At 45.2% G+C, this 22802-nt stretch overlaps 1 protein-coding gene across 17 annotated transcripts in view; it reads right to left on the bottom strand.

The window, feature by feature from the left end:
• The window catches only part of BPTF (bromodomain PHD finger transcription factor), a 122991-nt gene that overhangs the window by 4280 nt on the left and 95909 nt on the right, over nt 1–22802 (bottom strand). For 8 of the 17 annotated variants that reach the window (XM_058675750.1, XM_058675751.1, XM_058675759.1 and 5 more), the window contains 10 exons: nt 21764–21981; nt 18895–19120; nt 17340–18256; nt 15913–15995; nt 15425–15650; nt 12008–12333; nt 9248–9421; nt 8318–8510; nt 5080–5164; nt 423–609 (listed from right to left, as the gene is read on the bottom strand). In XM_058675750.1, the coding sequence (XP_058531733.1) occupies nt 423–609; nt 5080–5164; nt 8318–8510; nt 9248–9421; nt 12008–12333; nt 15425–15650; nt 15913–15995; nt 17340–18256; nt 18895–19120; nt 21764–21981 (2635 nt within the window). The remainder of the gene's footprint in view (nt 1–422; nt 610–5079; nt 5165–8317; nt 8511–9247; nt 9422–12007; nt 12334–15424; nt 15651–15912; nt 15996–17339; nt 18257–18894; nt 19121–21763; nt 21982–22802) is intronic. The other 9 variants (XM_058675756.1, XM_058675761.1, XM_058675766.1 and 6 more) reach the window with 5 other exon arrangements.

The following is a 22802-nucleotide window of genomic DNA, read 5'->3' as shown; positions in this document are numbered from 1 at the left end:
ACTCCCCTTGGCAAAGTTCTCTTTCCTCTGCGCTAGGACGTAGTGGCTGGTGCACTTCTCACCCCCAGGATGAGGAGAGGCAGAGAATTGGGCACAGAGACCCAGGGAGGGCCAGGGCCGGCCAGCTGGGCTCCCCCACTGGGCAGCATCTCAGAAATGTAGTGAATTTCAAAAGGCTCTCAGATACAGCAAAAACAAATGCAGCCATTTCTCACTGTTAATTCGGCCTTTGGAGGTCTCAAAATGGTAGAGTCTGGCTTTTTTTTTTTCCCTTTAGGTTTTTTATTTTTTTTTATTTTTTTTTTTTTATTTTCAGATTTCCCATAAAATGCCCTGCTGCCCAGGCTGACTCCTTTGACTGGAGGGCATGATGTCTGAAGGCCTGAACTCCCTGGGAACGTTGAACACACAGGCTTACTCACCTGCTGGCCTTGAAGCCTTTCAACTTCTGTACAAAGAAGGATTCAAGAACTTCCGCACACTGGTAAAAGGGGGAGTCACTTGGATTGTAGTAGCGACAGTTATCAAAAATTTTGGTCATATCCGCAACGAATTCTGTTAGCTTTTCATAGTATCGTCTTTGTATTCTTTCTTCCATAGTTGCCAGGTCTTAAGAAACAAAAACACATTTCAAAGCGTTAAGGTCTCCCTAATGTGAACACGCCCTGCAGCTGTCCTGGGAAGACAGAGTTATCCACTCCTCACTCCCAATGTCTGGTTCCCGCCATAGACCATTCTGCCATTCAAGAGGCCCATGAAGAACTTGCCCAACTAACAGCCTCTCTGACTGCAGTTCCTGCTGTGATAAGAGGGTCTTTCCACTTTCAGCCAGCTTTGTGGAACAAAACCTAGCGCAACACATTTTCCCATGCAAGACAGGGCCCCGGGACCAACAGCAGAGTGGAATCCAGAATGACAGCTCTGTGGTAGTGCAGCTGGGAGCCTGGCACCCAACATCTAGCTGTTGTTTTCATTCATCTTTTATTGCTACTTTATGTTTGGAACAAATGATACTGCCTTACCATTCAGGGTGACAAAGTGTCTACTTAAAATAATTGGGAGGGGGAAATATTAGCTGACATGAAATGTAGTGTTAGCTAGTTGGAGCAAAACACATGAGGGCAGGAGACAAAGGACAACCGCGAGACTGTGAAACACACACTTGGTTTTCGTCTCTCATCCAGCTCCTCAAACTCCCTGGAGTGCAACTGTGCTGGTGCGATGACAGTGCTAGGCTCTCTGGGCAGCTGCAGGGGGTGCCAGCAGAGGCTGTACTGTGCTTTCTGGGGAAGGTTAGGCCCATCACCAGCCGGCTTCTATAATGGGGCTTCCTGTAAAACCCACACTGCGTTTCCACGCCGTTGGACATCTGTGGAAGGCAGCAGTCTTCGGGATGGCATGGAAGCTCAGCTCTCTCCCCACACCAGGACCTACCCACCAATTTATCTGGTACTCATTGCTATGCTCTGTAATAGTCTTTCAAAAAAAATTTATCTGAAAGGCAGACACACATCCACACCCTCCCATCCACAGGTTCAAGACCCAAATGTCAGAAGCCGACAGAGCTGTCTGAGACTTTCACCAGCAGCTGGGAACTTTACCTGGGCCTCCCATGGTGACGGCAGGCACCCACACCCTGCAGCTCACTGCTGCTGCCCTGGGTACGTGTTACCCAGAAACTACAATGCAGAACAAAGCCAGGACCTGAACCAGGCACCTGCTAACCTATGTCTTAAACACTGTGGCAAAAACTGCCCTGTAGGAGTCTTTCTGACAAGGCCTGAAACCACGGCTCAACAGGCCACTCCTCCACCTCTGAGCACCATGTGGGCACTATCATTGTGTCTGGCCCTACCAAGGCAACTGCAGGAAGGAAGTTTTTAAGTTTATCTTTTTGTCTGGCCCACAAATGGTGTCATAAATTCCCCAATGGCCTGTGGCAGGCAGAAGACTGCTTATCCTGAAGTGATAAAGGAAACACAATTTTACGTATGCCATATCAGAAGTTCTGGGTACACCCTACTTCATTAATTTTAATGAAGTATATGAACAGTGCTTAGACATTCTGTGGTTCTAACGTAACTGGATATCCCTTAATAAATAACAAACATATAGGCTGAGTTCATAATGAGTAGATATGAATTCAAACAATGTTAAGAATTATCATATTCTAAAAAAACAACTAAAATTGCACATTGTCCTTAGCTTATAAATAGCCATTAAGTAACACAGACAACAGATGAATAACCCAGCAGAAAAATAACCAGGCAAAGCACCAGAATAGAAAACATATACAGAAAATATTCAAGCTTGTGACTGAACAAGCAGTTTCCTGGCCCCAATCAGCAGAAATGAAGATTCTCCCACTGGCTTATCACCAGCGGTGAGCTAACAAGCAGGGCAAGTGTCGAGCAGCAGTAAAGCTGACACTCTGCAGCATCTGTAACAGGGAACCAAACATGCCACTTTGAAAATATTTTCAAAGACACAACATATTCCTCTCAATACAGTGAGAACATACTCTGTTTTAGAAGGCCACAGACACACACTACTAGCGGACAACTAGCTCCATTTCCTAAAGTATAAGTTGAAAATATTTTAAGAAGCCTAACAAGTACACATAGTCTTTGATCCAGAGATTGTAATTGTGGAACTTTTTTGAAAACAACCTGCAAGTGTGGGCAGATGCAGGAACACAGATAAAGAGTCGTGCTGCCTGCCCCAGCAACACTGCGCACTGAGGGGAGGGCTCTAGACTGTCAAGGTCCCTGTGACACAGTTGCCGAGCACCAAGTGCTGCTCCCCAGGCCCCCGACGCAGTACCGGGTCCTTACCAGCTCGCTGCTGCTGGGGAACATAGACAGCTGCTCAGCTTGCTGGGCGTGGCATGCCTGAGCAGGAATCTATGGTTCATAATGCAGCCTGCATCACTGCACATAGTATCTATGCATTTCTTTTTATTTTTTATCTTTTTAAAGATTTTTTATTTTTTTATTACAAAGTCAGATATACAGAGAGGAGGAGAGAAAGAGAGGAAGATCTTCTATCTGATGATTCATCCCCAAGTGAGCTCAACGACTAGTACTGTGCCGATCCGATCTGAAACCAGGAGCCAGGAACCTCCTCCAGGTCTCCCACACGGGTGCAGGATCCCAAGGTATTGGGCCGTCCTCCACTGCTTTCCCAGGTCACGAGCAGGGAGCTGGATGGGAAGTGGAGCTGCCGGGATTAGAACCGGCGCCCATATGGGATCCCGGTGTGTTCAAGGCAAGGACTTTACCTGCTAGGCCATGCCCCTGGGCCCACATCTATGCATTTCTAAACACTTGTATGCAGTCCTATCACATATAGTATGATTCTGTTGCTTAAAATTGAGGAAGTGTTTAGTAAATTTAATTTAATTAGTAAAGTAAATTTCCCATCTTGGAAATCTGCATTACCTTGATGTATCCACCTCTATTATCTTTATGTCCCTATATATAAGATGATGTTTATCTTGGACAAAAATGAAGTCTGGGAGTCAGTGCTGCCGCTCACGGGCTAGTCACTGCCTGTGACGCTGATACCCCACTTAGGAGTGCTGGTTCAAGTCCCCACTGTTGACTGCCATTCCAGCGGGAAAGCAGGCCAAAATTACCCAACTGCTAAGGTGCCTGTAGCCATGGGGGAGACTCACATGGGGTTCCAGGCACCTAGCTTTAGCCTATCTCAGTTTCAACCAGCACAGCCAGTGGGAGACTGAAACAGCAGTCTCACACTGCCTTTCAAAGAAATAAATTTTACTAAAAGAAACAAAACAAGCATTGCAACTGTTCATGAAAAATGCAGGTGTATTCTCTAACTGAACCATAAACCCATGAGCGCCCCAATGGCACACAGGAAAAGGCCGGCACTTACTCTGAGCCGTCCTCGGGGAGGCTTCGCAGGGGGCTTCTCTTTTCTTTCATTAAAAATCTACTTATTTTTCGGCCCCGGCGGCGTGGCCTAGTGGCTAAAGTCCTCGCCTTGAAAGCCCCGGGATCCCACATGGGCGCCGGTTCTAATCCGGCAGCTCCATTTCCCGTCCAGCTCCCTGCTTGTGGCCTGGGAAAGTAGTCGAGGACGGCCCAATGCCTTGGGACCCTGCACCCGCGTGGGAGACCCGGAAGAGGTTCCTGGTTCCCGTCCGGATCAGCGCGCACCAGCCCGTTGCGGCTCACTTGGGGAGTGAATCATGGGACGGAAAATCTTATCTCTGTCTGTCCTCCTCTCTCTGTATATCTGACTTTGTAATAAAAATAAATCTTTTAAAAAAAAATCTACTTATTCTTATTTGTGGGCAGAGTTACAAGGAGAGGACAGATCCTCTATCCACTGGTTCACTCCTCAAGAGGCCACAACAGCTGGATCCGTGCTGGTCCGAAGCCAGGAGCTGGGAGTTTCTTCTAGGTCTTGCAAGCACTTGGGCCATCCTCTGTTGCTTTTCTAGGACATTACTAGAGATCTGGATTGGATCGGAAGTAGAGCAGCTGGGTCTCGAACTGGTGCCAACATGGGATGCTCACACTGTGGGCAGAGGATTAATCTACTCTCCCATGGTGTTACCCTGATAAATTTCTTTTTAAATACAGTAACTTTTAAATTCTTCAATTCTTAAAATTTTAAATATAGTCACCATTTTTTCCTGGGAAATGAGGTTATATTCTTTTTTGTCTCTATGTGGATACATCAAAATTGTTCCCTTTTAAGAAAAGATGAGGAAGAAGTGGCAGAAGAAACAAAATGCTACGAGCCAGGGACCCACTGACCCCATCCATTCTTTTACATAGCTGCATAGCATCTACCTTCCATTTAGTGACTCCTCCAACTGATGGTTCTTTAACTCATTTCCACGGCTTTTGCAATTTGCAGCGCTGCTGCAAAGAGCAACATGCTTGTGTACACATAAACACAGGGCTCTAGGGTATGTCCACGTAAACCTTAACAATTTCCCCACTGACATGACCACACCAATTTATGATCCCATCCGCCTTGCTCGAGATACACTGGCAATCTGTCAATCTTGTCCAGGCGCCTTTCATGTTGGCCGTGAGCACTTACCCATAGGTTCCTTAATGACTCCATAGTAATCAGGAGCGTCATTAGGGTCTACCGGTTCAAGGAAAGGCCAGGCCATCTTGTGGGCCTGTAATGAAAACAGACGTCATCAGTGCCATTCATTACATCCGAGTCCCAGGAGCTACGACCTCAACCACCCTCAGACTCCAAGAGTCAGTCTCTGTGGGAGAGATGGCGACTTCTGCTCTCGTCACAGAGTACGGAGTGTGGGCGTGATCTGCAACAAGGGCTGTGGGACAGACTCTGCTCATGTTCCTAGGAAAGAGCTGGAAGCCAGCCCAAGCGTGTCGGGCCCTGTCACTCATGTGGGAGATCCAGAAGGAGTTCCAGGGTCCTGGCTTCAGCGTGGCCCGGTACTAGTCTGTGTGGCCACTTGGGCACAGAAAATGTCTCTCTGATGGTTCATACCCCAAGTAGCCAAAACAGCTGGAGCACAGCCGATCCGAAGCCAGGAGCCAGGAGCTTCTTCTAGGTCTCCTACCTAGGTAGGGTCCCAAGGCTTTGGGTCATTTCCCACTGCTTTCCTAGGCTACAGGAAGGGAGCTGCATGGGAAGTGGAGTAACCAGGATACAAACTAGTACCCATATAAGACATCTTGGCATCTGCAAGGCAAGGACTTCAGCTGTTAGGCTACTAGAGCCAGGCCCTAATGTTCTATGTTTCAAACACATCTCTATCACTGTGCAGTCTTGTAAACTATCCCTATATTCTTCTCTTATAAATAATAATTTAAAAAAAAAGATTTATTTATTTTTATTGGAAAGGCAGATACACAGAGAGGAAGATCTTCCATCCAATGATTCATCCCAAAGTGGCTGCAACAGCTGGAGCAGAGGCAATCCGAAGCCAGGAGCCAGGAGCGTCTTCCAGGTCTCCCACACGGGTACAGGGTCCCAAGGCTTTGGGCTGTCCTCCACTGCTTTCCCAGGCCCCAAGCAGGGAGCTGGATGGGAAGTGGAGCTGCCGGGATTAGAATTGGCGCGCATATGGGATCCCGGCACGACCAACGTGAGGACTTTAGCCACTAGGGTATTAGCACCAGGACACCCTATATTCTTTAGACTTTTTTAAAGATTTATTTATTTTTATTACAAAGTCAGATATACAGAGAGGAGGAGAGACAGAGAGGAAGATCTTGCATCTGATGATTCATTCCCCAAGCGAGCTCAACGACTGGTGCTATGCTTATCCAGAGCCAGGAGCCAGGAACCTCCTCCAGGTCTCCCACAGGGGTGCAGGGTCCCAAGGCTTTGGGCCGTCCTCCACTGCTTTCCCAGGCCACAAGCAGGAAGCTGGATGGGAAGTGGAGCTGCCAGGATTAGAACCGGCGCCCATACGGGATCCCGGCGTGTTCAAGGCGAGGACTTTAGCTGCTAGGCCATGCCTCCAGGGCCTTCTTTAGATTTTTAATAAGGAAGGTAAAAAAAGGAGGGGGGCAGCTTTGTGTAATTTCAGCATCCCATTGGGTGCCTGCTCAAGTCCCAGCTCTACTACTTCTGATCCAGCCACGTGCAGATGGTCTGAGGACAGGAGTGGAAGAGGGTCCAAGCAGCTGGGCGGATGCCACCCATGTGAGAAGAGGAGAAGCCGCACCCAGCATCCTAGTGGCAGCAGTAGTCAGCGATGGGGGATGGCTACCCAATGTCATTCCACGGTCCCTGATGTGGAACAGGCTACAAGGGCACCGATCAAGTGGGTAACAGTTCTGAGATGTTATTGATTCCGTTGCTCCAAGGATGGTGAAATCCTTCCAAGGCCCATTGGCTGTCATAGTCCATCTTAGAGTCTCCTTTCATCTAGATCCTAGATCCATTTGTTCTGCCCTCCTTCTTCTGCTATGGTACTGTATGTCCTCTGCAGGCCCCAGGGGACTGCTTTATCCTACATGTGCATCTGGACATGCTGACTACTGCTCTGTCTTTAGCACTGAGGAGACCCAGTTCTAACACTTGCACTCTCATGTACCCCAGCAGAAACTGCAGCCCTTTCGGATCGACCCCCATTGAGCCCCACCAGACCCGGCCCCAGCAGTTATCCCGTGCATGATGGTTGTGCAGCACAGGGTTCGGTCTGTCCTGCATCCCATTCAGCTTCTGTACACACGAATGGGTGCAGAAGCCTAGCTCAGTCCACCTGACCCCACTATCCTGGCCACACTTATGTTGGAGGGCGCTGCCACCCGTGCAGCCAGGTCCACCCCCGCCCTGATTCTCATGCTCATGTGTGGGAGCTGCAGCCCAGCAGAGAGGTGCCTCAATTTCCCTCTTACGCCCACTCCCAGCAGCTTGACAGGACTTGCTCCCATTCCCAGTACTTGCCAGCTGATACTGTGGCAAAGCTGGACTAGCATGCACTTACTCTGGCTCACGCAAGCATCAGTAGACACAGTCGCTTAGCCCAGCCTGGCTCTCCCCCAAACCAGCTCCCATGCAGGTTCATGGGTGTTGTAGTCGTGCCTAGCTTGGTCGGCTTCCAGTCCCAGTCCTCAAGCTCACCAGTGGGAGAAGTGGAACAAAAGGGGAACTCCCACGGCTCTCCTATTGGGCTTGTCCCCCATCGCACATCTCACATGCGCTGGTGGCAGCTGCGGTCCAGTCTGGCACGGTTCGCCTCACCTTGGCATTAGCCGGCAGGTGTTGCAGGTTGGCTCAACACAGCCTGTCCCAGCTCTGGCTCTTGCTGCTGGGGGCTGCAATCTACTCCAGTCATGGCCCTGATGTGAACTGGCTGGTGTTGTGGTGCCAGTACAGTAATTTATCAGACTAATCCTCTGCCTCGAATACTGGCAATTCCTATATGGGTGTCAGGTCAGGCCCCATTTCCAATCCAGCTCCCAGCTAGTGTCCTGGGAAAGCAGCAGAGGATGCCCTCAGGCCTTGGACCCCTGCATCCATCTGGGAGACCTGGAACAAGCTCCTAGCTCATGGCTTCAGACCAGTTCAGCTCTGGCTGTTGCAGCCATCGAGACGGAACCAACAGACTGAAGATTCTCTCTTTCTATAGCCCCTCTTCTGTAACTCTCAGGTAAAATAAATAAATCGTAAAAACAAACAAAACAAGTTAAATGTAAGAGCTAAGACACTGTAAAATGAACGGCAGGTTGGTGCTGGGGCGGTGCTCTTGGTGACGCTGGCATGCCAGGAGCTGCTGCCCGCCAGGTCCTTCCTTCCAGCGTGGGAGTCAGGAAGCCCACACACCTGGCCTCGGGAAGCCGCTCACCTGTAAGGAACGCAGCACCCTCTTCAAGCCCTCGTAATCTTTCTCAGTGAGTGGCGTGAGCACTGTCATGGCATCCTCTGTCGACTGGCACTGTGGACAGACATACTCATCAATGAGCTCTGCCTCACTCTGCAGGATGCCAACGCAGCGCCCATGGTACCAGTTCTGACACCGATCGCAGCCAATATAAAATCTGTAAGATCCGAAAGGGAGTGTGAGAACCGCAAGGATGGGATGGCGTGACTTCCAATCTCGTATTTTAACAACAGTCAAACATGCACATGAGAATCTGGTAAACCCCGGGACAAAAAATTTTTATTAATACAGCTGTTTTACTATTGTTGAAATCGATATTCCAATGTGTTAATTTAGTTTTTTTTTTTGATGTTAACAACAGGCAGTTAAAGTTAATTTAGAACACTGTGTAATACTGGATAACCCATTTGAGTAAAAGTAGGAAACGTTGAAACTGATTTTAAAGCTGAAAAGCAATGAAGTTAAAATTCTTTCAGCTAGGATCATATCAAATGGGACTTAAATCTTGTGAGCTAGTAACAGAGTCTCAGAGATTACACTCAAATTAGTGTTTTATATAACCTATAATAAAGCATCATTCAAGCACTGATAAGGTCCAAGCAAGTCAGGCCATTTTACTCTCATTCATTTCTTTATTACATATAAAATAATCAAATCTACTATTAAACCATGTTTTCCCCAATGTGTCTCAAACGTTCATTATGAAGCAACGTAAATTTCGAAGGGGAGATAAAGAAGGAAAAAGAGAAAAAAAAATTGGAAAGGAATTTGTAATGTAAGTGTATAATATATGCAGAAAAAAATCTTTCTTTTTAATTTAAAAATAAATACGTAACCAGTCAGAGCAATTGGGCTTCCTAAGTAATTAAATATGATGCTCTCAGCGGAACTCACTGCGACTCATCATAAGGTGTTCTGCAGATACAGTACAATTCCTCACTGCTGCCCTCTTGTGCCCGTTTACAATCATTACAGATGTACACATCCATTTTCTTAGCCTCCTTTTCTGTGATGCCAACACATTCTCCATGATACCAGTTAGTACAAAGATCACAGCCAATATAGAACCTAAAAGTATTCACAATGAAAATGACAATGTAATTGTCATTTTGAGCTGCATGGTACTTATATCTGTCTTCCCTGCCCTGATTCGCTGATTCTTACAGAGTAACTTTCTGCACTGAGTCAGCTAAACACCTTCAATCCAGTCACTCTACCCTGGCAAACAACAGCATCTGACACTATATCAGGGGCAGGAACACAAAATCACTCACATCAAATTCAACAAATACACTGTTCAGTGAAATATGGGTCTTTAAAACATACTGGAGTTTGAAAAAAAAAATAATAAACAACACACCAATGGTGATGCCTTCCTTTTAATGAATGTGTAAAACTTTGACAGGCACAAAAACCAAAGCCAAGGAATCAAGCCTTACATCTGTCAAACCTATGCCCAGAAGCGTTGCAGTTTTAGGGCTAGTTCTTAGATAGGTTTGAAAATGTATCTCACAATTTTAAATTTGAAAACAAAGCAAAGCGCACACACTGAGAAGTCACACTACAAGGGCATGCAGGTCAGCCAGGTGTAAAGATAAATGGCCAGAAAAAATAAACAAATGGTATGAAGAAGAAAACTGAGACAGATATGTGTGGCAATTCCATTTCTACCAGATTTTCTAACCGCACACTGGAAATAGACCTAGCTCCAAATCTCAGGCAGCACAGCGTGACGGTGTGGCGAGGGGCCGACTAGCTAACTGCTCAGGACGCTCCAGGGTGCACCGGAGCCAGCCCAGGGACGCTCAGCGGGAAGAGCCGAGGACAGATGGCCGGCCAACCCGGAGATGTTCTGTGGCGCCGGGCCAAGTGGCGCTGCCCGAGGTTGTTATTGCAGACAAAATGGCTCACAGAGCTTTATCTGAAGATTCTGAGAGCTGTGAGACAGGAATGCACAGCCTGAGTGACAAACGGATCACTGGGAACCGGGCCAGCGTGGCCGAACTACTGGCACTGCCTGTTCTTCGGAGGCATTTCTCGATGAGCTTATGGGGGACTTGACCTTCCAACGGGACCTGCTTATCAAGACAGAAGAGGAGTACAGTTTTAGCACTCCGGGGGTGCTGGTGATTTTCTGGGGGGGGGGAAGGGGACTCGTAAGGTAGCTTTGTATGTGCTATAGGCTGAAGAAGTATAAAGTGGAGGGCTATAGGCTGTGTGGTAAGTCCAGAACTTGAATTTCAATGTTTTGTTCACTTTCCCTAGATTTGGAAGGAGCCTACTTTGGTAGGAGACATTACGAGGTAGTCCTAGAAATACTAGCTTGTTTTAACTAGATCAGGGAGTGAATGAAGCTGGTACACTGGAATGCCAATGCCAAACTGGAAAGTGTGAGAGTCCCCAAAGTAGTGCGGCAATCTCCAGGTGAGCCCCAGGCACGTGCACCTCAGTTTATGCAACTTGTGCTTTCTACAAGACCTAGGTCTACGGTGAATTTCTGCGATCTGAACACTCTTAACAGGCTCAAAACAGCGACACTGTTTAATTCCAAAAGCTCTTTGTCTAAAGCAACACTGCATGTTTCGATTTGCTTCAGAAATCATCTAGCATATTTTGCTTAAAGTGAGGCACACTTGGATCAGCTAAGAGGATTCCGAGTTTCCACCATGTGTGATTCCTAATGAGGAGACAAGTGAAGATGCCTAAACCAAGATGTGGAACTTGGCACACAGCGGAATCCACCACGCATGCGCAACCAGGTCAGAGGTGGGTGCCGCGCCCAGCCAAGAGACAGAGCAGCATCGCATGGGCTGATTAGGCATCCACTTGAGGAGACAGAATGCATTTCCAACTCCAATTCTAAATGATCATGTTTTTAAAGCACCAGCTTCATGGCTTGTAAGAAACATTATGGTTAGTTGTGTTTTAAAAAGCTGCTCTACATTTTAGTTTTCAGAATAGTAAGGAAGCACTTAGATGAATGATAACAATGATAAAACAGAAACAGAAACGACACGGATGGGTTGGAGGTCTCTAACATTTTGCTGATGTCATCAAATACAAATCACAACTGTCAAAAAACAGCTTCCTGCTACCAAATTTATCCAAACTTTGGAGTCTCATATGTGAGCAATGAATGCAAGGAACACTTGTTGTATTTTTCTGGCTTTTGTCCCCAAAACATTAAGGGGTGGCATTCCCATGCAAAAACAGAACTGCTCAAAAACAGTAAACAAAAACACAGCCCCAAACTGGAAGTAGATTATTCAAAGCGTGCACTCTCTGGCACCACCGCATTTGGTGGGAGCGGGGATGTGCTGTAGTCACGGTGCTCAGAACAGAACCCGGCAGGGATTCTCAGCTCTGGGCAGTAACACTCACTTCCACCTGCACGCAGCACCACTTACACGATTTGGAATGGCTTCAGCAGAAGAGCAAAAGGCAAGGAAGCAACAGAAAGCTTGCTTTTGACAGAAAAGCATACATGACAAGGGACAAACAGGAACCATCGACACATGAAACTGTACATCCTGAGTTTTGGGGTTAAGGTTAGGAACACCAGATGCTTTAATTTATACGGCTACCAACATGCTTATTTTCTTCCAAACTGTCCACCTAACTGTAATAAAGCAGAAGGCACACAAAGGCACTCACTTAGACTCGTCGTAAGGTGTTTTACAGATACAGTAAAGCTTTGTGTCCTTCTTGGTTTCCTTTGAGGTAGTAGAGATCATTTTCTTCTTCTTGGACTTGGAACTTGAGTCTTTCTCCTCTTCTCGCTTCCTCTTTTGGGAAGCTGCAGGCAAGGTGGGTGTGGACAGCAGGCTTGGGTGCTGCAGAGGGGGCGCGGGGGGAGGCGAAGGAGGAGGGGCTGGTGGAGCTGCTGCCACTGGGGGCGGTGGGGCAACGGCTGCTGTGGCCTGCACTGCCTGCATCATGTCCTTCTCCTTCTTAAGTTTCAGATCTCTTTTCAGCTCTTCCTGTCGTCACAGAAAGACAATACAAGACCACATTAGGGAGATGCCAGTGCACAAGATCTGCTCAGAGAACAAGTTCCTACTCTGTCCTCACAGCTCTATCCTCTGTCGTACAGTGCAGTGGAGGAGAGTGAGGTTGGAGCCGCGGGCAGTCGGCACCGGCACAATGCCGCACAACTTTTACAGGTGTCGAACGCGGTCGTGGGCTGCTCCACTTCCAATCCAGCTCCCTGTCTGTGCAAAGGGAATCGGCTAAGGATGGTCCGCAGCTCGGGTCCCTGTGATCCGTGGGGGCTTCAGCGGGAACCAGCCCCAGCCACTGCAAGTCACTTGGTGAGTGACACAGAGAAGGAAAGATGAAGATTTCTATCCATTTCCTTCTCTTCCTTTCTATATCTCTGTAACTCTACTCTTCAGATAAATAATAAAAACAAAACAAAACAAAAAAACAATGGAGTGGGGTAGGGTAGGATGGGGCACAGCAGGCCAATCCTCCACCTGTAGCGCAGGCATCCCAGTTTACACATGGCTACCAATTCACATCCTAGATACACCATTTCTGATGCAGCTCCTTGGGAGACCAGCCTATCTCTGGCCAAGGTAGTTATGTGGGAAGTGAACTAGCAGGTGGAATAGCTCTCAGTGCATAATTCTTTCAAGCAAAACAAAACTTTATATATATAAAATGTAAATTCAAAGTCTGAAAAAAACTGCACACGGATGCCTGTTTTGCACAATACTTAAATCTTTATTTACCACAAACTTTCTGATGTACACTCCTTTATAAATATAGTACTCAATGAAAAAGCTTGGAAAAGGAAGGTTATCTAACACCAACTAGAAAGCTGCTAGGTACCTTCCAAAGAGGGCAGGCCGACAGAAAGGTGAGCCAGTGTCTAGGAACAAAGCCCCAGGCTTGCCCTTGGCCCATCCCTAACATGACAGTGGCGATCTCAGGGGCTTCACTTTCAGTTCCTCTCACTCCAGGTCCTCAAGTGTGGTCTGACCATCACAAAACACAACGAGTGACACATCTGCCATGGCTATTATGTCCCTAAGGCCAGAGTTAAGACCGTAAGGCAAGGTAAGGTGCTTGACATACCTTTCTCCTCTATACAGACCCTGCCACAATTTAAATTATTTTTTTATTATGAAATACTTTTAAGTTACACTTTTCCTGCTTTTCAAGACTACAATGTATTCCTGTGAATGACTGCAGCAAATTGTATTGCCCTAGAGAGAAACTGCCTTGATTGGCACCTGGTATAAATCAAACGTAAGACAGAATATTTCTTAAAATCTGAGGCATTTATAAACTTTCCAAGAATTTGAAATACCAAAAATAAAACCAAATCTTCCCAAAACATTTTCTTCACAAGAATCACTCTTTTTCCTAAGCATTACAGCTCTTCAGGGCAATAGCGTACACAGTCTACATTTCCTTTTTTAGGATACACTTTCAAAAAAAATTTTTTTTCCAATTTAATTTTTGATGATGTTTGCATAGTTGAGAAGGGTGCATCCCCATGTGAACTACTGAATAGGGTGGGAAGGGTTGGGAAGTCGAGAATTACGGGAAAATGGATGATATCATTTCCAATTTTCTTTTTCTTCTTCCTGTATCTGGGGAAAGGCGGTAGAGAAGTCGAGAAAAGCCACACCCAGCATCCTAATTGCACCTGGGGATGGGAAACAGCCTACATTTCTAATAAAGTTAGAGAGGCCTGATGTGATCTCTTCTGCTTGAAGAAAGGAACGGAGGAAGAAAGGAAGAAGAGAAAAAAAAATAAAAGAAAAACGACAAAGAGAAAGGCATAGATTGTATTCCTATCTTCTGGCTTCAGGCTAGCCCAACGCTGGCCAGCTGTGGGCATTTCAGAAAGGATCCAGTAGAGCAGACATCCCTCTCTGCCCGCCTATTGAAATACAAACACACAAATAAATAAAAACAGAGTGCAAAAAAAGCCCCCCAAACCAAAACAAACAAAAAACAAAAAACAAACAAAAAAACCCAACTTAGCCCAGTGACCTTGGGGCTGTATTCAGAGTTTCAATCAAACAGAATCTAACTAAACAAATCCTAGGTACTAAAGGCTTAACTGGAGGGAAACCCTTGAGTCTCTTGTTCGTGTGCTGGAGGAGCACAAAGCAGAAAACAAAGAACTAGCCTTACAAAGCACCCTGCCTACCGCTCACGCCTTAGTCTTCTTGCCTCAGTGTTACTGCTCTAGTTTCACCGAACTCTACAAGAGGAGCTTCCGGGGCATAGAAATGATGGTAGCTGCTAGAAATGATCATCGGAAGAACTCGTGGACTGCCGGGAGTTTTGGTGGGACGTTTCAAGGAGCCCACTGGCCTAGAGAGCTACTGTGCAAGACATGGCCTCAGCCGAGCAAGCACCACAAGAGCGAGAACACAACAGTGAAAGCAAATAAAAATGTGTACAGATCCATACAAACACTTGTTTTCAATAATTTCTCAATAAACTTCCTAAGAAAGTAGGTTAGCAAAACTTAAGGGGATCACTCAAGGAAAAAAATCTGTCTTCCTGGGCCCGGCAGTGTGGCCTAGTGGCTAAGGTCCTCGTCTTGATCCCATATGGCTGCTGGTTCTAATCCCGGCAGCTCCACTTCCTCGCTATCTCTCCTCCTCTCAGTACATCTGACTTCGTAATAAAAATAAAATACATCCTCAAAAAAAAAAAAAAAAAAAATCTGTCTTCCAAGGACCACACTTTGTTTTTCAGTTTTAACATTGTTTTATAGTCTATTTTATTCTAGAAGACTCCTCCTGTTGGCAAAACTATGTCACAAACAACAAAAGCAACTCCCAACTGACTTCTAAAACACATTCATCAATATAGTCTAACAGATAGTTAGACCTTTTAAAAAGCGTTGTTTCAGGATATGTTCCATGCTTTTTTCACTCTGCATATTTGGTAAACACAAACATAATTTCGAGGCAGCTGAATTGTGAGCTTATCCAAAAATTCAAGGAAACAAAACAAAACAAAACAAAACAAAAAACAAAACCAAACTAAGAAACAAACAATAGCAGTGCATGCCAAACACCAGGCAGGGCCCAGTCTCCTCACCTGCACTTCGATCTGGAGGTCTTTGTCCAGAAGCGCTCTCTTTTTGAGTATTTCCGCTTTGAGTTGCTCTTTGTGCTTGAACAGCAGAGCTGAGAGCTTGCTAGCATTCTGTTTGCTACGTTTCTGTTCCACGCTCTCTTCACGCTTCCGTTTTTTCGCTGCCTGTCTTTCTTCTTTATCTATCTTATCCAATATATACTTCATCACCTGGTTACAGACAATCATTCTAGAGAAAAACACACAACCCAAGTAAAGCTAGGTGTTTTACTCCAGAAGGCTTAAGACATGATTCTTCCATGCCTTTAACAGATGATACACAAATGTTCTGGACTGGACAGCTCTGAACCACTATGAGTGGCTATTAGTGCAAACAGTTCCCAGTTTACGAGCTCCAGTCAGACCAAAACAAAACAGACACCCGTCAGCACTGCCCTACGTGTGCAGGTTACAGACAAGAGCTCGCTGCGGGATCCTGGGTTTCTTCCTACCTTTGATTCTCTTCTCTCTCAGCTGGAGTCATGGTCTTTTTCTGTTTTAAATGTTCTATGACAGCATTATGTTTCATCACCACCTTCAGGACAGAACAAATCCAAAAGTGCATATTTTATAGTGACCAAAAGTTAGCACACAAACAATAGTAGAAATCTAAGGACAAGTGTCTTCAAAAAAAGTTGTAACAATTATTAGATCACAATACAATTAAAACTGGCATCTGCGACATGGCCTGGATGCTTACCATGACCTGCTACCTGACATCATCGCATTTATTCCTCATAATAATAATTAATTGAGAGGGATAATTCTGCATGAAAATCGGAGAAAAAGAAACTACTTCTTTGAGACTAAATCATTTACACAGATGGAATTTTAACTCAGCTGTCACTTTTCAAAGGCTGTTTTTAACCATGTCTTCTCTTCCCAGGCACTGATTTTTATTTACTTATTTATTTAAACTTTTCATTTTTCCCAGGCATTAGTTTTTAAAAGTTTACTTCCTGCCATTCTCCTTTACAAAAAGCATGGGATATGATTCTGAATGTGTAGCATACACAATTCTAAAGCTGGGTAATAATGCATTTGAACAGACTACATAAGATATAGGAATATTATATTTATAAAGATTCTGCTGTTTAAAAGAGTATCTACAAGTAAGACCTCATTTTAATCAATACAATAATCTTTAGTGGTTGCAAAGAGAAAGTTTTTAAAAGGAGAGAGAGAGCTCAGGGAAAGTGAGTGAGTTTCAGGGACGGTGATCCAGGAGGTGAGTGCCTCCCGACTTGGGGAGACGAGAAATTCACAAATTCCCGTGCAGTGCTGAGCCGAGCAAGCTGTCGACGAAGCAAAGTTTTCTCCGGACACACTGCACGACATTATAGACGTGACCTCAACATCGCAGAATAACTCTAACTTAACTAAATTATCTTACTTCACTTCAATGCCGTTGCAAAATGTCACTTTTCTGTAAGCTATAGGATAACACATATTCAAAATTTTTAAACAAAGGTATAGCCAGAAATGCAAATAAGTTTGATCTGTTTATAATTTTCTTAGTCTACATGCAAAGAAAGGAATGTCAACTGCAAATAACATGAAAATAATTCTGTCACACCTGAAGTGGTTTTAAGATTTAGTTAGATCTTTATAGCTCTGGGTTAACAGTACTCAAATTTGTAATGCCATTCTTCACAGTTCTCCGAAAATGCAGGCCAAATAAGCACTGGGGATATATATTCCTAACAAAGAGTCCCAAATTATAGGAACCATTCAGTATTTTTTGGTGCATCTAGTATTTTTGCTAAATTGAAACATGACTTTTCTCATTTAGGAAACCTCACACAATCAAACACTACATCTAATGCACAGCACAATAATTCAAGCTACTGAACATGCTGCTTTTACTTAATAACTTTACCTGTTTCTGAATGATTTCACTTTGGTTAGAAGCTTGGAGGGTGTGTTCCCGCTTAATTTCTATCTGCTGCTGTTTCTTCTTTTGCTGCTGATCCCTGAGTTGCTGAACCCTTTGCAACTGCTCCTGTACACTGGCTGCCTGCACTGTGACCACATTCTGAATCTGGTGCGTCTGCACAGCAGTGCTTTGCTGAATTTGAATAGGCAACTGCAGTTTGATTTGCTGGGGCACACCACCTTGCTGAGCCTGTATTTGAGCCACAACCTGTGGCTGGATCTGAGAGAGAACCTGGACTTGTGGTTGCAGCGGAGGCACAGCTAGGACTTGGGGCTGTGGCTGCTGGATTTGGAGCTGAGGCCGTGATGGGGATGAAACAGTAACTTGAGTTAACGTTTGTCCTGATGAAAGAGTTTGAGTTGAAGACTGTACCTGGGGTTGTGACTGTGGCTGGCCTTGGGAAGGTATCTGAAGAGATGTATGTGGCTGAATTGGAATCGGTTGTGAGGTTGGAGTCTGAACCTGGGATTGCTGTCCAGGAGACACTTGGGATGGAGTTGATGGACGGATTCGGGTCTGTGGTGGACTCTGGACACGAACAGGAGACTGTCCTTGGACAGTGCTTGGAGGCTGACACTGTGCTGTCCCCTGGGGTTGGGATGACTGTACCTGGGTGGGCTGTGCTTCGGAAGGGACCTGGGATGCGATAGTTGTTAGGGTCTGAACTTCAGGCTGGGTCTGAACTTCAGGCTGAGTTGGGGACTGGGGTTGGGACTGGGGTGGGGGCTGAGCTGCAGGCTGAACAGTCTGTGGCTGGGCTCCTGGAGGACTCACACTTGATGCCTGAGATGGTGGCAGGGTTTGGGATTGTTGCACCTGGGTCTGGGGTGATAATTTACTCTGTTTTTGTTCACCTGTACCTGTGAAAACAAAGATAAACCATATCTATTACTCCAGAACATAAAAAACTGTGATCAAAGAACCAGAAGGGGAGTAACACTGGGAACTATGTATTGTAGCATGACACTGCTGAAACACACTACCACTTACACACGCTCAGCTTAGCACTCTCCTACGTCAGGAAGTGGAGGCCCAGTTTCTTGGGGTCCTTTGTGTACACTGCTATCCCTTCAGAGGCCTGGCTTCCAAAGCAAAGCACAGCCTGTGGACATCAGCCAGGTCTCCTAGGCCAAGCTGCTGCCAAACCCCACCTTCCCCTCTGGTGGTGGCAGCTCATGACAACACCTCGAAACTACAGGCTAGCACTCAAGGCTAAGCACCCTGAAGTCATCAATCAATCAGCACCTAAAAGGCTTGGCAAAGAGTGACTGTGAGGGTCATTTTTCTTGCTTCATGTTGTGTGTATTTTTTAATGAGAGGGAATGTTGTTGGTGACAGGGTGTCTGTAAAAGGAGGCAGAAAGCACTGAGACAGTGTGAGGCTGTGCTGACCTTCGAGCTTGGTGGCCTGAGGCACACCGTCTTAGGGGTAAGCCCTGGTTTGGCTTCCTGATCGCCTTAGCTGCAATAACACTGAGTACATGAACCTGAGGCTCTACCTGCTGCAGTGGTGGAAACAGTGGTTGTGGTGGTGGTACTGGCCGTTGCGGCTGTCGTTGCCAATGGGGTGAACAGGAATCGCTGAACGGTGCCATTGGGCATGGCAGCTTGCATGAGCTGCTGTCCTGGACCAGGGAGAACAGTTACCCCTTGAGGTATTAACTGCAATTGTCCAGTAGTTTGACCTTGTCCTTGAATTACTACTGTCAAACCTTGATTGCCGCCCTGTGGAGACAGTGTTAAGAGCATCAGCAACACTAAGAAAAACATGTAGCATTTTAAAATTATGTAAAAATGTTAATAAAAATGAAAATTTACAAATATATTTGAATGCCTACAGAATGGCACTGGGATAACGTAAAATAAGGATATTCATATCATTGAGCAGGCAGACATCTTTCTACAAATAACATGCTGCCTCTGGACTCAAGGTCCCAAATTTATAAAATGAGGACACTGAAGTGAATGATGATTATGGCCACAAAATTCTGATTTCAATTTCTCTCATATTCATATTATTTTACAGAACAAAACAGAAGCATCTTTAAACAATCTCATAACCCGATTCTTCCTACAGATTTGAGACTTTATACAGAGGCAGAGGAAATATTATTGTTTATTATCTTATTCTTAAGTAAAAAGGTTACAGGGCTTAACCAGGTTAAGGGTGAAGGTTTTTAGAATGTATCAAACTGTCCAGTTCGTGTCTGTGTATGATAAGTTTTTGGGGGGCAGCAATGTGGTGGTGTAGCAAGTAAACTGTGGCCTGGGATGTTAGCCTCCCAAACGACACTAGTTTGTATCCCAGCTGTTCCACTTCTAATGCAGCTCCCAGCTAATGGCGTGGGAAAGCGGTGCAAGATGGCCCAAACGTTTGGGTGCGAGGCCATCCATGTGGGAGATCCAGATGAGGCTGCGGACTTTGCCTGGCCTAACGCTGACCATTGTGGCCTTCCAGGGAGTAAATCAGCAGGTGGAAATACTCTTAATTTTGATATTCAAGTAAATGAATAAATCTTTAGAAAGAAAAAGAAATGCATGCACAAAGTTAGGAGGACCACCAAGGTTTGAGCAGTCATCAGAATGGAAACTAGCACTCAAGGCTGTGTGTACTCTCTCCCTAAGGTTGAGAACATATGAAGTCAGTTACTTTGACCACAGTGGGGAAATTCAAAATAAACAAAACACAAAGCAAAACTTAAATTATAAAGTCCACATCTGTCAAACCATAGCCAGTTACATGACAACACTACAATCTCTTTAAAATTAATAAGCAGGCACTTATCCTTTATAGAGCCACGAGTTCATGTCAGGAGCTTGAGTCAGATAAAGCAGAACAGGAAAGGTGCCCCCTCTAGGCAGCCAGGATTTTAACTCTGTGTCCTCACAAAATGTAATGCAGTTCATTTCTTGTTGTTTCTTTTGTTGATCATTTACATGTGAGAAACATTCATGAAAGTCTGTGTGGCTATGGTTTGTTGGCATTCATGACTGTATCAATACACTACAATTTAATGATCCAATTAGCTGTAGACAGATATTTGTGTTTTACATTTGTATCTCTAAAAATCTATTTTATTTTATTTGAAAGGGAGAGTTACAGAAAAGAGAGACAAACGGAGAGTGAGGTCTTTCAACCCCTGGTTTCCTCCTCAAATGGTCCGAATGGCTGGGCTGAGCCAAGCTGAAGCCAGGAGTCAGGAGACTCCTCTGGGCCTCTCATAAAGGTACAGCAGCCCAAGGACTTACACCACCTTCCACTGCCCTCCCAGGCCAAATCAGGGGCTTGAATTGGAAGTGGAGTGGTCAGGACACAAACTGGCAGCATACGTAATGGAGGGCTTAGCACCAGCCACAGATGGATGGCTTAGCACCATTTACTACAGGATCTGGCCTTTCCTCAAAGATGAGCAATGTCACAATTGCCATTTAACAGGTGTCTACATGCACAGCGGTGACATTCCACACTCTGTTCCATTGGCTTGTCTAACTAGCACCTGTGTGTGCCTGAATGTATTAATCAGTGCACCATCATACCAAGATTTGGTATCAGGTTATCACCCAAAGCAAATACTCGTGTACTTGAAACATATCACAGCCTTTGTTGATTCTTGCACTTCCAAATAAATTATAAAAATCAGTTTGTGAAGTTCCTCCTCCCTCTCACAATCTCTTGGAATTTAATGGGAACTACATGTAACCTACTGATCAATATGGGAAGACCTACTCACTTTACCAAGTCTTGCAAGAAAGCAGCTTAATATATTTGAAACTTATTTTTCTCATGAAGATTGATGAGTAAATTTTCCATAGTTAAAAGGGTTATTTCTCTCTTTCTTTCTTTCCTTCTCTTTCTCCCCACCTTTTTAAAAGATTTGTTTTTATTGGAAAGAAAGATATACAGAGGCGAGACAAAGAGAAAGATCTTCCATCTGCTGGTTCACTTCTCAAGTGACTGCAACAGCCAGAGCTTAGCTGATCCAAAGCCAGGGGCCAGGAACTTCTGGACCTCCCACACCGGTGCAGGGTCCCAAGACTTTCAGCCGTCCACGACCACTTTCCCAGGCCACAAGCAGGAAGCTGGGTGGGAACTGGGGCTGCTGGGACAGGACCTGGTGCCCATACGGGATCCTGGCACACGCAAGGCAAGGATTTAGCCACTAGGCCATCATGAAATAATTTCATAGTTCACTATCTAAGGACTCTAAATACTGAGGATTTATTATAGCTTGCTTACAAGAAATAGTGCTACTTGAGTTCACAAAGCACTCATTTCTTCAAATGAGTTCATTTGCAAACTATCAGACTAAATAAAAATTCTTAAACCCTCAGCAAGTTTCATTCTAAGGTTCAAGTTGGACTACTTACGTGGCCCTGTGTTAGCTGAGTGAGCTGAGCCATGGTCAGCTTCACCTGTCCTTGCTGGGGGCGAGGGGCTGGGGAGGCTGTGGGCTGTGCACTTGCAGGGGGTGTTCCCGAAGTCAGGGTTTTCTGCGCAGGTGTCGAGGAGGTCGTGCTGGGGGCAGAGACTGCAGTGGAGACAGGCTGTCCCCTGATGATCTGAGTCACCACCTGCTGAGGAGCCCCTACACAGACAGCAAAACATCCCCAATGCACGATGCAGAACTGAACCATCGGACACTTCCAAATGAACACACCCTATCCTGCAAAACATCACTGGGACGCCAGCAGGTCCAGGATGAACACATGCCCACACCCAGTGGCACTGAGCCCACGTTCATTCAGCTTACTAACATCGTAGTCCATTACCTGCTGTTTGCAAAAAAGTTAAATTTTTTTTTCCTATAAAACTAAAGTCAACATGACAATAAGGAAGATAAAATACGTAAAATATTCATTTATTTGACTATCTTTATAGGAATACAATAGTCAAAATACGATATTTTAACAAATAACCGATTCACATGAATCTAAAATGAAACAAAGCTTTTGGACTATCCTGAACCAATAGCTTTTTTTAAAAAATATAGTACAGGAGAATCAGGAATGTTAAAGAACACAGCTTCCATGATGTTAGGGTGAAGTGCTCACAGTGTCAACTCACAGAGGATTACTACATGCCTACCAAATGAAGCTACACTCTTTTTCCACAAGCCTGCTCCTCATTTAAATGCCTGAAATTAACTTGGAGTTAACTAAAGTGGAGGTTTCTGCCGTTTTGCTAAGAGTAATAACTTAGTACCTAATATGACATTTATACATTATAGATCCATTACTAAATTGGTGAATAACATTTTATGTGAACATACATACATATTTTTCAGTGTGATTTTCTCTCCTTTAAGGTTTATGCATTTTATTTGAAAATCAGAGTCACAGAGAGAAATGCAGATTTTTTTCATTTACTGGTTCACTCCCCAAAAGGCTGCAACTGCCAGAGCCGGGG

The sequence above is a fragment of the Ochotona princeps genome, chromosome 17 (assembly GCF_030435755.1).
Source record: "Ochotona princeps isolate mOchPri1 chromosome 17, mOchPri1.hap1, whole genome shotgun sequence".
Taxonomy (NCBI): Eukaryota; Metazoa; Chordata; class Mammalia; order Lagomorpha; family Ochotonidae; genus Ochotona; species Ochotona princeps.
This window is presented reverse-complemented; position numbering and strand designations above follow the sequence as displayed.